Source organism: Medicago truncatula, chromosome 7 (genome assembly GCF_003473485.1).
Source record: "Medicago truncatula cultivar Jemalong A17 chromosome 7, MtrunA17r5.0-ANR, whole genome shotgun sequence".
Classification (NCBI taxonomy): domain Eukaryota; kingdom Viridiplantae; phylum Streptophyta; class Magnoliopsida; order Fabales; family Fabaceae; genus Medicago; species Medicago truncatula.
Genome location: NC_053048.1, coordinates 36,726,678 through 36,741,066, shown reverse-complemented (window position 1 = coordinate 36,741,066; position 14,389 = coordinate 36,726,678). Strand labels below are relative to the sequence as shown.

At 33.7% G+C, this 14,389-nt stretch overlaps 1 protein-coding gene across 1 annotated transcript; it reads left to right on the top strand.

Moving 5' to 3' along the window:
- Positions 1 to 10,316: 10,316 nt before the first annotated feature.
- Positions 10,317 to 13,789, top strand: LOC11426537 (1-aminocyclopropane-1-carboxylate synthase 1). Its single transcript, XM_003624036.4, has 4 exons — positions 10,317 to 10,658; positions 10,927 to 11,058; positions 11,142 to 11,302; positions 12,716 to 13,789. Exons 1-4 carry the CDS (start codon positions 10,491 to 10,493, stop codon positions 13,707 to 13,709), a joined length of 1,455 nt encoding a protein of 484 aa, XP_003624084.2. The 5' UTR covers positions 10,317 to 10,490; the 3' UTR covers positions 13,710 to 13,789.
- The last annotated feature ends 600 nt before the right edge of the window (positions 13,790 to 14,389 follow it).

The window sequence follows — 14,389 nt, the reverse complement described above, 5'->3', positions numbered from 1 at the left end:
ACATATTTCACTATAAGGCCTTAAAGCCTATTTAAAAAGTCTATTATTTTAATATAAATAAAAAATAAGTTTTAATAATATACATAAATAGGCCGATCTATCAGGTTTCGTTGACTTTTTTGATAGCCTAAGTCTGCTATGTTTACTTAAATAAGCTATGTCAAAAGTCTAAGCTTAACCTTTTTTCATAAACATACTCTGTAGGTTCCTGTAGACCGCTCTAATCCCAATTCTATTGTATAAACATTCGTTAGCATTCTCCTATAAAATAATAGCTTTAAGTATTTGAAGAATTTTTTTTCCATCTTAAAACAATCTGGTAATTAAAGTTTTCTTCTTTTTGAAAGATTAAATGTGGTAGTTAAAGTTGGACACTCCTCTTATGTTAAGCGAAAGCCTTATGACTTGATGAATACGCAAAATATTTCCTACCTTTCTTTGTCACTATCACTTGCTTTAATTCATTCTTTATTCTTTCTTTTTAAAGGAATTCATTCTTTATTTTTATTGCCTTAATCTTTTCTTTGGTAGGGAAATCCTTTTGATTGATCCGATTAATGTTGACTTTCATTCTTGATTTTCCATTCAATATTTCAAGTTTCCGTTTCAATTTTACACTACGTGGACACTGAACATTGCTACCTCAACTCGAATACTCGATCCTTCAAAAGCCATAAAATTATTCAACTAAAGATATGAGCTATTGAATGACTAGCTGGATTTTGACTTTTGAAAATAAAATTTCCTTATTTACATCATATCATAACGGTTGTATTTGACCATTTCACACACATACGATAGATAAAAAACAAGAGAACAATAATTTTATTAAATTATCTTGATTAACCGTTGATGTATTTTTTATTAGAAATTGAAAGTGGAAACTAATAATATATACGAGATTGCACTACGAAATGACCCAATAAGAGAGAGGGTGACAACGTTTGGATGGAACCCTAACACCGCCAACTTAGGGCTAGGATTTTGGCGAGAATTTCGACCACGTCTAAGAGTAGCACGACAAGGCGGTGTGTATGTGTATGAGAGAGAGGTAGAAAGAGAGAGGGAGAGAGAAACAAGGAGACTGTCATTTTTTTCACGAGGACAAAGGCAGTGTGTTGGAGTGTCACTGTTTATCTGAACAAGGGTAGTTAATTACTCTACTCACTTTCTTGTACTCTAGAGGGAGGTGAATATATTATTTGTCTTAGTGCAAAATGCGTAGTTTTCAAAACAAAAAAAAAGTTTAGAAACTATACCTAACTGGTTCGAATGACATGCAAGTTCTTAATCTGTTTGCATATCACAAGCTAGTTGACACAAAGTTTTAGTAACATTATAGCAACCAAATTTTGCACGATAAATCAGTTATGTATTGAATGATACAACTTGTGAGCAAACACATAAAATTCTGCACAATTTCCATGTTATGAATTTTACCCTAAAATCAAAATTACTTAGGCAAATACATATTTAACAAAATAAGTTTTATACATATATCACATCATTTATTTGTATTTATAAAAGAGAATTTTGCACTCTTTGAGGCTATTCATTTTCTGCACCCTTTTGAAAACAAGAATCTTATGAAAAATCATGTTTTAATACAAAGATTCACAAATTGAATTAAACAATACTAAAACTAAAGAGTATATGGTTTGAGAAGAAGACACCAATGTTTATACTAATTTAACCAACTTGTTCTCTATTATTTGATTGAACTATGTTTTTGAATGGATCGTAATGGATTGAACAATTTTGTTAAATTTAATGAGATGTCTCTCTTCTCAGTCAATTTAACTATTTAAATATTATCTCATTAGACAATTAAATATACAATAAAAATTTAACTTATGAACCTAAACTACAATGAAGGTAGTTCAACCTCTCATAACTGCTCTCTCCAATTATCTTTGTAACCCTAAATACACGCCACCAATACTCTTGATCTATCTCTGTTAAGAAATATGTTAACTTGTATATATGATCTATGACTATATAGTGTTAAATTCCAATGTTTTCAACTAGCTATATAGTGAAGCAAAACATGCATTGAAAAAATGTCACCCAAATATAGGTGCGTGCTTACCGACCTAGTAGATTCATTAATATTTGGCATAACTTATATAACTAATATGCTCAATTTAATGTAAGGTGGGATTGTTTAAGTTTGCAACCTCTTTGAGTAATTTTTGCTTTTCAATATAACTTGGGAGTGTGGTTAGCTATGATTTATCCACGTCGTATGGTTGAGTGCCACTTGTTCTCAAAATTTCAATAAAATCATTTTGATCATGGATTAATACTAAAAATGATACATGCTCATTTAAGTCAAGGGAGATCAAGGAAAAATGTAGGTATATTTTGCCTTTCGATCATGCTAACTAGTATTTGCTCAACATTTATTAAGGAAACAAATGATAAATTTTGATAGGAACATTTTTAATACATTGACTACACAAAATTCAAAATATTTGTCCTTTTAAAAAAAATCATCAAAATATTTGTATTATATTTGATTTGTTAACAAGTGTTGTATGAATATTTGTGATGAAGGAGGGTTTCCTTAGTATTATCATTATAGCCCAATCTTAATAGTTTCTGTTTATTTTCTGTTTTGGATTTTAGGTCTATTACGGTTTTGTTGACAGAGAGACAATTTTTTTGTTTTATAAAATTTTAGAGAGTTTTCTCAGTTTTTGAAATCCTATTTTCATAGGTTTGTAGCTTGCAAATTTGTTCTTTTCTCTATCTAAATTTAACGCTTGCTAGTCTCCGCTTCCAACTATGTCAACTTGTGTATTTTCCTTTGCCTTTAAATCAATTAATATTAGCACACAATCACAAAATGATTGCTTTTTTGTTGTGTACAAGCGACATAGATCTCATTAGCCATTTTGATTTTAAAATCCATCATCAATCTAAATTTGATAAAAATTCATGTATCACATTGGTTTTCAAGATTCAAAGGATACCATCGATTGATATATAATCAACCGCGTAAGAACCCTATGACGTGGATCACACTTTGTTCAGTTGTTCTATCTTCATAAAGTTTGATTCAAGTACGGTTCTCTGAATTTTAGTTGTGAGTGATGAGTATCATTCCCATGTGGTACACACGTCCAAAAAGTGTCAAATTTTCCCATCAAAATTGGAAGTGTTTTATCATTCTTCATGTTTACTAAATGGAGTAAGAAAAACTTCATGTGTTTAGAAGCAAGCAACCAAATTTGGTAACATTGTTAGAATGTGGAATAAGTGTGTGGAGGGTGTGTGTGGACCAAACCCTAATTAATCTCATCTTTTTGGTCACATTATTAATAACACTATCTCTACTATTTAAATTCCTTTAATTAGTAATTGTTATTGCGGTATGTCTTGGTCAAGAATCAAGATAATCAAATTTACCCTTTTGAGAGTAGTTCAAAATGCCGACTCAAATTTTCAGTCTTATCTCCTCTTTTTCCTAATCCTATTATTAGATAAAAATAGAGGTAAATGGTTCCTTTCTTAATTTTTTGTTGAAGGGACATAATATTTTTTTTTGAAGAGGCAGGGACATAATATTTTTAATCCTAAAAATAAGATTCAGCTAAGTTAAATAAAAATATTTGTTAAAAATTCCTAAAAAAAATATAGTACTTAAAAAGATTCTAAAATAGATTATATATGGTACTTTGTGCATAAAAAACATGGTGTTTTTTATTTTATTTTATTTTATTTTATTTAGTACAATCTTTTACATAAAAAAGTTTACATAATTTCATTATATAAGCTCATTGACACATTTTTAGATATTATATGCAAAATTTCATTATATAAAATCATTGACACATTTGTAGATATCATATGCAAAATTAGATTGTTCTATGTTTATTGTAAAACCGTACTTAAGTCAAGGTAAGGGTGATAATGGAAATTTAGGGTACCATTGTTGTCTTTCTAATATGAAAACAAATATTCCAGCATATACATATCGTATGTATGTCAAAATTAAGTACAATATTCAATTTATTTTATTTTTCTATTTTACTTTTTAATGAATAATAATACTAAGTGTTATTAGCTTTTCTTATAAAAAAAAGAAGAAGGTGTAATTAGCTGTTAAATTTGTTGATAAGGAGTTGATCCAATGATCTCATTATCCTCCAAGCTCTATGTTTCTCCCTTCAAACCACCAAATCAACAATATCATCACTCGTTTTCAATTAAGTATATTTTACTAATACCAATGATAATATTGTTGAGCATAATAAAACCTTAATTTAGAGTCATGTGATCATGTTAACGTCACAAACATCTAGTTTGTGCTTTGGGTGGTTTTTTGTTCCTGCTCTGTTTGGTGTGTTTCAATTATAGGGTTTTTTTAATTGAGTTTTACGTTGGTATGCTCTCCATTTTCTTCTATGCAGGTTATGTGCACCTTGTGCTAACCCTGTTTAATAATATCTGTCGTTTTCAAAAAAATTTATACATATAATTTTAATTAAAAGATAAATTTTATAAAAAATATTGTTCATAATTTAGACAGGTATAAAGTGACCATCTAATGTTAGTTGATTATAATATTTATTTACTTTTTTTTTTATCCATAAATAAATTAGAATATTATATATCTCTTAAAAACATAAAATATTATATATATCTACATCATTTTTTTTTTGACAAAATATATATCTACATCATGTGAGGTCTATATATTTTTTTTAAGGATGAGGTCTATATATTTTATTTCTGACGTTGGTAAGTTATATGTCAACGAAGAAGACATTTGGACTTCTAGTATTTTAATTGGACTATTCTTCTTTATTTTTTTCTTTTTTGAACGAATATTCTTTTATATATTTTTATTCTGGAATATATTTTCTATCCAGTTCTTTTGAACGAATCGCACGAGTAGCTTCGTATGTAACTTCTCGAAAAATTTATCTCGTAGCAAAGAAACTCCCGAACAATGATTTTTATTTTTTTACTTTACTTTTTTTATAATTTGCTATCAAATTTAGTAGTATTAAGAAAACAACTTTGATATTTAGACATTTACACTTCATTTTCTTTATATCTCTCTCCTTCAATTATATCATCAATTTATCACATCAGTCTCTCTTATCTCTATCTTTCTCAAAATATATACACATTTAAGGCGTCTAAGAAACATTTTCCTTAAGAAAAAGAGTAGGAGAAAATATTATAACTCAAACAAATCCGTTAAAAGGCAATTAGAAAAGAAAACTAAGATGGGAGTTTAGAGGGCAATGGAGAGGATTTTGAAAGAAAAAAAAAGAAGAGACAACTCCAACAAAAAAAAAAATGGAGGCTTTTTATTTATAAAGAAAAGTGCGTAAGAGTCAGGAAGGAGTGGATGCGACTAAACGAAGGAAAATTGGTGGCGAGCTGCGGCATACAGTTCACACCCTGAAAAAGGTGGCGAGGTTGTCTAGTAAAGATAGAAAAGCTGTTTTACGAACCTTGAATAAGAGAGCTTGTAAGAAAAATCAGTCTAATTGTGTGAATGTCTCGCAAGGCAATTCTGATGAAGCTTCTTCTTCCGCATCGGTAAATAAGGAGTGGAACAATTGGGTGGTGTTACATGGGAAAGAGAAGGAGGCGGTGGAGGATGTGTGGGGTATAGGGAAGGCTGTAGGGCTGCATTTTGAAGGGGATATTCATAATATGTTTGAGGCGCTTGCAAAGAAAGGGGATGGCAAGAGGGAGTCTAAGCGAAGTGGCGAGGGTGGCAGTGGCAAAGAGGATGGTGTTGCGAAGTAGGGGTAGGGTGTTGGGGGGAGGGTGTGTGCGATGAGGATTGTATCTTGGAATGTTCGGGGGTTAGGTGGGTTGGAAAAGCGTAGGGAAGTTAAGGAATTGGTGCGGGAAAAGATGCCTTTTGTGTTGTGTATTCAAGAAACAAAGATGGAGGTTATTGATGATTTTCTCTGTACTTCGTTTTAGGGACCTTCGATTCATGATTTTTCCTATAGCCCGTCTGTGGGGGCGTCTGGAGGTCTGGTTACGATTTGGGATAGGTTGGAGGTGGAGGTTTGGTTAACTATTCGTGGTGCACACTTTTTGATGATTCATGGCAGGTTTATTAAATCTAATGAGGACTTTTATATCTTTAATGTTTATGCACCTTGCATTCGGAGTGCTCAACAAGAGTTGTGGAATTTACTATCCTCGAGGTTGCTTTCTTTAGGTAATAATAAGGTTTGTGTTTGTGGAGATTTTAACACTGTGCGGTCAGTTGAAGAAAGGCGGTCAGTTAGGGGTTCTCAGGTGGTAGCTGATTGTGCACCTTTTAATGATTTTATTGAAGATCGAGTTTTGATTGATTTACCGCTAAGTGGGAGGAAGTTTACTTGGTATAAGGGGGATGGTCGTTTGATGAGTAGGTTGGATAGGTTCTTGCTTTCTGAAGAATGGTGTATGGTGTGGCCTAATTGCATTCAGGTAGCTCAGTTAAGAGGTTTATCTGATCATTGTCCCATTGTGTTGTCTGTGGATGAGGAGAATTGGGGGCCGAGACCGGTGCGTCTCCTGAAATGTTGGCAAGATATGCCAGGTTATACTGATTTTGTTCGTGAAAAGTGGGGTTCCTTTCAGGTGTCTGGGTGGGGTGGTCATGTTCTTAAAGAAAAATTGAAGTTTTTGAAGGTATCTCTGAAAGACTGGCATGCTGCAAATACTCATAATCTACCGTCTAAGATTGCAGAGTTAAAGATCCGACAAGCGTCCTTAGACAGCAAAGGGGAGGAAGAGGAGTTGTCCGAGGAAGAACTCGGTGAACTTCATGGTATTTCGACGGATATTCATTCTCTGTCTCGTCTTAACACAAGTATTTGTTGGCAGCAATCCAGACTAAATTGGCTCCGGGATGGTGACGCTAATTCCAAATTTTTTCACTCTGTCTTAGCCGCTAGAAGAAGAATTAATTTGTTGTCTTCGATTTCGGTGGATGGGGTTGTGGTGGAGGGTGTTCAACCTGTTCGTCAAGCCGTGTTTTCACATTTTAAAAATCATTTTCTTGATCCAAGATTGGAGCGGCCCGGTGTGGGACACCTTCAGTTTCGGAAACTCTCTTATCTCGAAAGGGGCGGGTTGACTAAACCCTTTTCTGAGGATGAAATTAAGGCAGCAGTGTGGGATTGTGACAGTTTTAAGAGTCCGTGCCCTGGTGGGATCAACTTGGGTTTCTTTAAGTCTTTTTGGCCTGAGATAAAAACAGATTTAGTGCGATTTGTAACCGAATTTCATAGGAATGGAAAATTAGCGAAAGACATAAATTCTACGTTCATTGCCCTAATTCCTAAAGTTGCAAGTCCACAATCTTTGAATGAGTTTCGGCCTATTTCTTTAGTGGGGAGCATGTATAAAATTCTGGCGAAAATTCTAGCTAACAGGTTGAGGCAGGTTATTGGGAGTGTTGTGTCCGAGGCTCAGTCTGCTTTTGTTAAAAACAGACAAATTCTTGATGGTATTCTGATCGCTAATGAGGTGGTAGATGAGGCAAGGAAACTTAAGAAAGATCTTCTGTTGTTCAAAGTGGATTTTGAAAAGGCGTTTGATTCTGTTGATTGGGGGTACCTTGATGAGGTTATGGGGAGTATGTCGTTTCCGGTAGTGTGGCGTAAGTGGATAAAAGAATGTGTTGGTACCGCTACTGCCTCAGTCCTTGTGAATGGCAGTCCTACTGATGAGTTTCATCTTGAACGAGGATTACGTCAGGGTGACCCTTTATCTCCTTTTTTATTTTTATTGGCAGCAGAAGGTTTGAATGTGTTGATGAAAGCGTTAGTAGACGTAGGTATGTTTTCGGGGTATAGAGTGGGGCGCGCGGATTCGGTGGTTGTGTCTCATTTACAGTTCGCTGACGATACGCTTCTTATTGGGAATAAAAGCTGGGCTAATGTGCGGGCACTGAGGGCTGGTCTTGTTCTGTTTGAAGCTATGTCGGGATTGAAAGTTAATTTTCATAAGAGTTCTCTGGTAGGGGTCAATATTAATGATTCGTGGTTGTCAGAAGCGGCTTCTGTGTTGGGGTGCAAAGTAGGTAAAATCCTGTTTCTCTATTTGGGGCTCTCGATTGGGGGTGGTCCACGTCGACTTTTGTTTTGGGAACCTGTTGTGAACCGTATTAAATCTAGATTGGCTGGTTGGCAAAGTCGGTTCCTTTCCTTCGGTGGCCGTTTGATTCTTCTAAAGTCCGTCCTGACTGCTCTACCTGTCTATGCTCTTTCCTTTTTCAAAGCTCCGTCAGGTATAATCTCTTCCATTGAATCTTTGTTTAATAAATTTTTTTGGGGAGGGGGTGAGGAAAAAAGAAAAATATCTTGGGTTAGGTGGGATACTTTGAGTCTGCGGAAGGAGTATGGAGGGTTGGGGGTTACGAGATTGAGGGAGTTTAATATTGCTTTGTTGGGTAAATGGTGTTGGCGGTTGTTATTGGAGAGGGAAGCTTTGTGGAGAAAGGTGTTAGTGGCTAGGTATGGCGTGGCGGATGGAGGTTTGGAGGATGCGGGCCGGAGTTGTTCGTCGTGGTGGAGGGAGATAGTGAGGATTAGAGATGGGATAGGTGAGGGTGGAGAGGGATGATTTGGGTCTTGTGTTAGGAGGAAGGTGGGAGATGGTGCGGATACCGATTTTTGGCGGAATTGTTGGTGCGGAGATGTTCCATTGTGTGCTCGGTTTGGGAGTCTTTTTGACTTGAGTGTTCACAAATCAATCTCCGTTAGAAACTTTTTCTTGTTGGGGGTGGATGTGGGTGGGGAGGCGTTGCGGTGGCGTAGGAGGTTATGGGCTTGAGAGGAGGAATTGGTAGAGGAGTGTAGGGCTTTATTGCTAACAGTTTCTTTGCAGGAATCAGTGACAGACAGATGGCTTTGGGTACCTAATCATGATGATGGTACTCTGTACGTGGAGCCTATGATATGCTGACATCACAGGAGCAACCCCAGTTACACCATAGTATGGAGTTAATTTGGCATAAACAGGTTCCTCTCAAAGTATCTATCCTTGCTTGAGGACTTTTGAGAGATCGGTTACCTACGAAAAGTAATTTGGCAAACCATGGCATTTTACCTTTGGAGGCGCGGTTGTGTGTTTCTGGATGTGGGAACGTTGAAGATGTTAATCATTTGTTTTTGTCTTGTGTAACTTTTAGTGCTTTATGGCCAATGGTGCGAGCATGGCTAGGAGTGGTGGGAGTAGATTCTCATTCAACCTTAGATCATCTTTTGCAATTTATCAATTACGCAGGTTGTTCGAGAGGACGTCGGTCTTTCTTCCACTTAATTTGGTTGCTTTGTGTCTGGGTGCTGTGGAATGAACGGAATGATAGGATTTTTAGAAATAGACAAAGTACGCTGCCACAAATGCTAGATAATGTGAAATCAACCTCTTTGTGGTGGTTAAAGGCTAGTAATGTTGTTTTTAGTTTTGGTACTCATCAGTGGTGGTCGAGCCCGCTTTTATGTCTGGGTATTGACTGATTTGGTTGTAATCTTGTTTGGACCTTGACTTTTTCATGATTGTTTGGCACATCTTGTGCGGTAACAATTACGGTGTCCGAGTTAATATATCTCATTTTTGATTGTTCAAAAAAAAAAAAAAAATAAGAAAACTCAAAAAATGTATTAAAAGAGAATTTTAGAGCTCAAAACAAAAATAGTAGGTTCGATTGGTATGAATTAAATAGTGTAGTGACCAAAATTTAATTCCTTAAAATGAATAAATTAAAAATTAGAGGTTCAAACCCCGACCGCTACTTATTAATATAATTTTTTTTTTCTATTAAAAATAATAAATGTCATTCTTAAAATTATTTTCAAAAGGTCAATATTAGATGAGAGGTCGTGTATGCTTACAGCCCTCATGACTTGATGTATGACATATAAGTTATAGATCAACAAATTCCGTGTGGTCCACAACATGGATCTAGTACACATACTTTACACTGGTTTTGTTAAATTACGTAATTAATTAATTCCTAACATAAAGAACAGCCAGAATCTAGCTAATCAATATCAATATTTCAAATATGATTTATTTATTTATTTTTGGGTTGTTTCTTTTGCACTATAGTACACACGAGGTCATGAGAGTCGAATTACACACGCAAGCATGCACTACATGAGCTTTGACCAACACAAGCAAAAACCTACTATTATTCCATTACATATTTATTTATTTTTGCTTTAGGGTTGGTCTTGGTCATTTTTTATGACACGTTTGAAGATGACTTTTCCACCTTACAATTTGCCACATTAATTAATCACTCGCATACGCACACACACACTCCTCTCTTATAAATTCCCACACATTCTCTCCCAAATTCCCAACACTTCTTTGCAAGTTGCAACTATAAATTCTCATACATTCTCTCCCAAATTCTCAACATCTCTTTGCAAATTGCAACTCATACAATCACAAGTTAGAGTGACATTATACCTCTATCAAAATATACAATAGCATACACACAAAAACTAAACATGTCTTTGGAAAATAAGAATCACCAACTTTTGTCAAAGATTGCTACCAACGATAAACATGGTGAAAATTCTCCTTATTTTGATGGGTGGAAGGCTTATGAATCAAACCCATTTCACCCCACAAAAAATCCTCAGGGTGTTATCCAAATGGGCCTTGCTGAAAATCAGGTATATATATTATGATTAGATTTATTTATTTATTTTTATACAAAAATTATACTAATAATAATGTTAATTATTATTATTAGCATTATAATTATTTAGGGCTTGAAAGCTTGAAATATTGTTATGTTTTATAGATTATACAATTTTTTTACACAATGAGATTTCATATGGTCATTAGTACCATAGTTAATTTTTTTTTATATATATGTAGTTGCATTTTTAATATGTAATTTCTGACTCACGTATATATGAATATTTTTGAATTTTTCAGCTTTGCTTTGATCTTATTGAAGAGTGGATAAGGAATAATCCAAAGGCCTCAATTTGCACTCCAGAAGGAGTGAATGAATTCAGACATATTGCAAACTTTCAAGACTATCATGGATTACCAGAATTCAGAAATGTAAGCAATATTAAAAGAACTAAAAAATGTATCATCATAATGTATAAAAAGTGACATTCATTCTAATTTAATTTATTTTATAGGCTGTGGCAAATTTCATGTCAAAAGTGAGAGGTGGTAGGGTAAGATTTGATCCTGACCGTATATTGATGAGTGGTGGAGCAACAGGAGCAAATGAGTTAATCATGTTTTGTTTGGCTGATCCTGGTGATGCTTTTTTGGTTCCTAGCCCTTATTATCCAGCGTATGTAACCTCTCTTTTCATTACTCCTATGTCTGGTTTTATTCAATGTATGTTTACTATTTCAAGCACACCTTAAAAGTGGACACAATTTAAAAGCTACAAAGTGTAATAAATATTTTGTTTTGATTTAAAGGGAAACCTATTGCTTTCATTTAAGTGCTATTCAGAAAGTGCACTAGCTTTAAAAAAAGAGAAACAAAATCATTAAAAAACACTTCATTCTTTGATGATTTTTCAAATATATTGTTTTCAATATGAAGTAAATCAAGAAGAGTTGTTGATATACTCCACCAGGTTTTTAACTGAAATAGGTGAAGCTTTGACAAAGAATTAGTTCCTAAATATTTTTTTAACAAGTTTTAAAAAAATTAGTTTCCAAAATCAGCTATTAAAAAGAAAACATAAGCTTTACTAGTGAATCACATTTATTTAGTTTTATTAAACTTTAAGAATCAAAACTATCCTTAACACATCATTTTTAACACAAAGTGCAAATAAATTTTCCTTATTTATTGTATCTTTTTAATAAAGAATAAAAATGGATTTGATACCCCTATAAATAAATGGATTTGATAAATTTTTTATTAAAATTAATAATGAATAATTAACTTTATTAGCTAGAATAAAATGAACTAGTTTTTTTAGCAGAATAAAATGAACTTGTTAGCTAGCATAATTGAACATGAAAAAATCACAAGTTTAATTCACAAAGAATTTTATAGGAATATAAAATGTTTTTTTATTTAATTCTTGTGCTAATTAATTTGCCAGCAGGCTGCTACAGCCTCATTAGTCAACAAGCATATGTTTTGCCAATATTTAATTCCAAAAATCATAGTTAAAGTTGACACTTGGCATTGACCTTTGAAATCATGACCACATCAGATTACAGTCATCTTATAGAATTAAAACATAACGCAGCCAAATATAACACAACTTGGAAATTTTGCAGTCAGAGATCTCTTACAAAGAAAATCCAACTTTTGTTAAAAGAAATTTCATGGCATGTGCTATTATAGTTATAAATATGTTCTCTTCTCTTAAACCACATAACACTTTTCTTTAATTCAAATTTCACATTTACAATCAACAATTTATGTTTCTTAATTAACTAGTGCGTTGAAAAATCTATAGTCAACTTTATATCTTTGCTTGACCATAGGGACCACATAGGATTTGAATTTGATTCAATATTATGACTTAATTAAGAAGTGGCAAATTTTAAAATTACCACTTATCTCTAAGATGTTTTAACCAAACTCAATTCTTCATCTAAACTTCATATGAGCTTTGATTAGGTCTTATCTTTAGTCAACATGTTATTATCAAAATTTTGTCACGTGCTTAAAAATATGATACAAAAATTACATGTTTAATTTGACTAATAAACATGTTTGGTTTGTGTTGCTACAGATTTGTCCGTGACTTATGTTGGAGAACCGGTGTGCAACTAATTCCTGTCCAATGTCATAGCTCAAACAATTTCAAGATAACAAGAGAAGCACTTGAAGAAGCTCATAAAAAAGCACAAGAAGAAAACATCAATGTAAAAGGGTTAATCATAACAAATCCATCAAATCCTTTAGGAACAACATTAGAAAAAGATACACTAAAGAGCATAGTGAGTTTCATCAATGAAAACAACATCCATTTGGTATGTGATGAAATTTATTCGGGGACCGTTTTCAACACACCAACGTACGTAAGTGTCGCGGAAGTTATCCAAGAAATGGAAGAATGCAAGAAAGATCTCATTCACATTATCTATAGTTTATCAAAAGACATGGGTCTTCCGGGTTTTAGAGTTGGTTTGGTTTATTCGTACAACGATGAAGTTGTGAACTGCGGTAGAAAAATGTCGAGCTTTGGATTAGTCTCATCGCAGACACAACATTTTCTAGCCGCAATGCTTTCGGATGACATATTTGTGGATAAATTTTTGGAAGAGAGTTCAAGAAGATTACGAGAGCGACGTGAATTTTTTACAAAGGGACTTGAGAAAGTCAACATTACTTGCTTACCAAGTAATGCAGGACTATTCTTTTGGATGAATTTGAGGGGTTTGTTGAAAGAGAAAACATTTGAAGGTGAAATGAAACTTTGGCGTTTGATTATCAATGAAGTAAAGCTTAATGTTTCGCCGGGTTCGGCTTTTAATTGCTCTGAGCCTGGTTGGTATAGAGTTTGTTTTGCTAACATGGATCATGAAACAGTTGAGATTGCATTGAGGAGAATTAGAGCATTTGTTAATGGAAGAGAAAAAGGGAAAACAGTTGAAATCAAACGTTGGAAGAGTAATCTTAGACTTAGCTTTTCTTCAAGAAGGTTTGATGAGAATGTTATGTCTCCTCACATGATGTCTCCTCATTCACCAATGCCTCATTCACCACTTGTTCGAGCTACTTAATTGGATCTGATTTTTTATCACCATATAATAAATCACACATATCTATAGTGTCTTACTTTAAGTGTTAATTAATTTATGCATATGTAGTGCTTTTTCTAATGCCTGATATGCATAAATAGTTAGGTGAGCTGGGTTTCCAATTAATCTAGCTATGATTTCATTTCTTTTATTTTTTCATGCATATGTAGTGCTTTTTCTAATGTATTATTGTTTTCGATTGTAATGGTTTTGTCCTATATATATGGACAGCTAACTCTATTTCATATGAATGCATATTTGATTGATTGGTCTAAGTTTATTGATAAAAAAGATTTGTCTTAGTCACTTTGTTTCTTTTTAACCAAGTTTCTTTCATTTTTGTCTAACTCCGACCTTTTTTTTTCTTTTTCTTATGAGTTTCGTAATATCCATGTTCATCGGTCCAAGCTCCACATGTATGAATTGAAACATCCGATCCACTCGGGAATTAGTTGTTAGAATCAATAGGTCTTCAAATTATTCATTTGAAAATATAGAAGAAAAGCGGTTCACTTTCCTATGTCACAAGACTTAATAAATATTTGGGTCCGCGTCAATACTTGATTTCTCGCGTCCCTATTACGCGTTTATCGTGAATTGGTAAACCTACAAATTTAGGTTTCTCACTCAATGTGTGGCTGCGTTCAAACTAACCCTAGAAC

What these genes read in the sequence shown, in the direction of transcription:
- LOC11426537 (XM_003624036.4), top strand. Translation starts at nt 10,491, where the DNA reads ATGTCTTTGGAAAATAAGAATCACCAACTTTTGTCAAAGATTGCTACC. An exon ending in TGGGCCTTGCTGAAAATCAG is followed by an intron (nt 10,659 to 10,926) that starts GTATATATATTA and finishes TGAATTTTTCAG; the next exon opens with CTTTGCTTTGATCTTATTGA. An exon ending in GATTACCAGAATTCAGAAAT is followed by an intron (nt 11,059 to 11,141) that starts GTAAGCAATATT and finishes TTTATTTTATAG; the next exon opens with GCTGTGGCAAATTTCATGTC.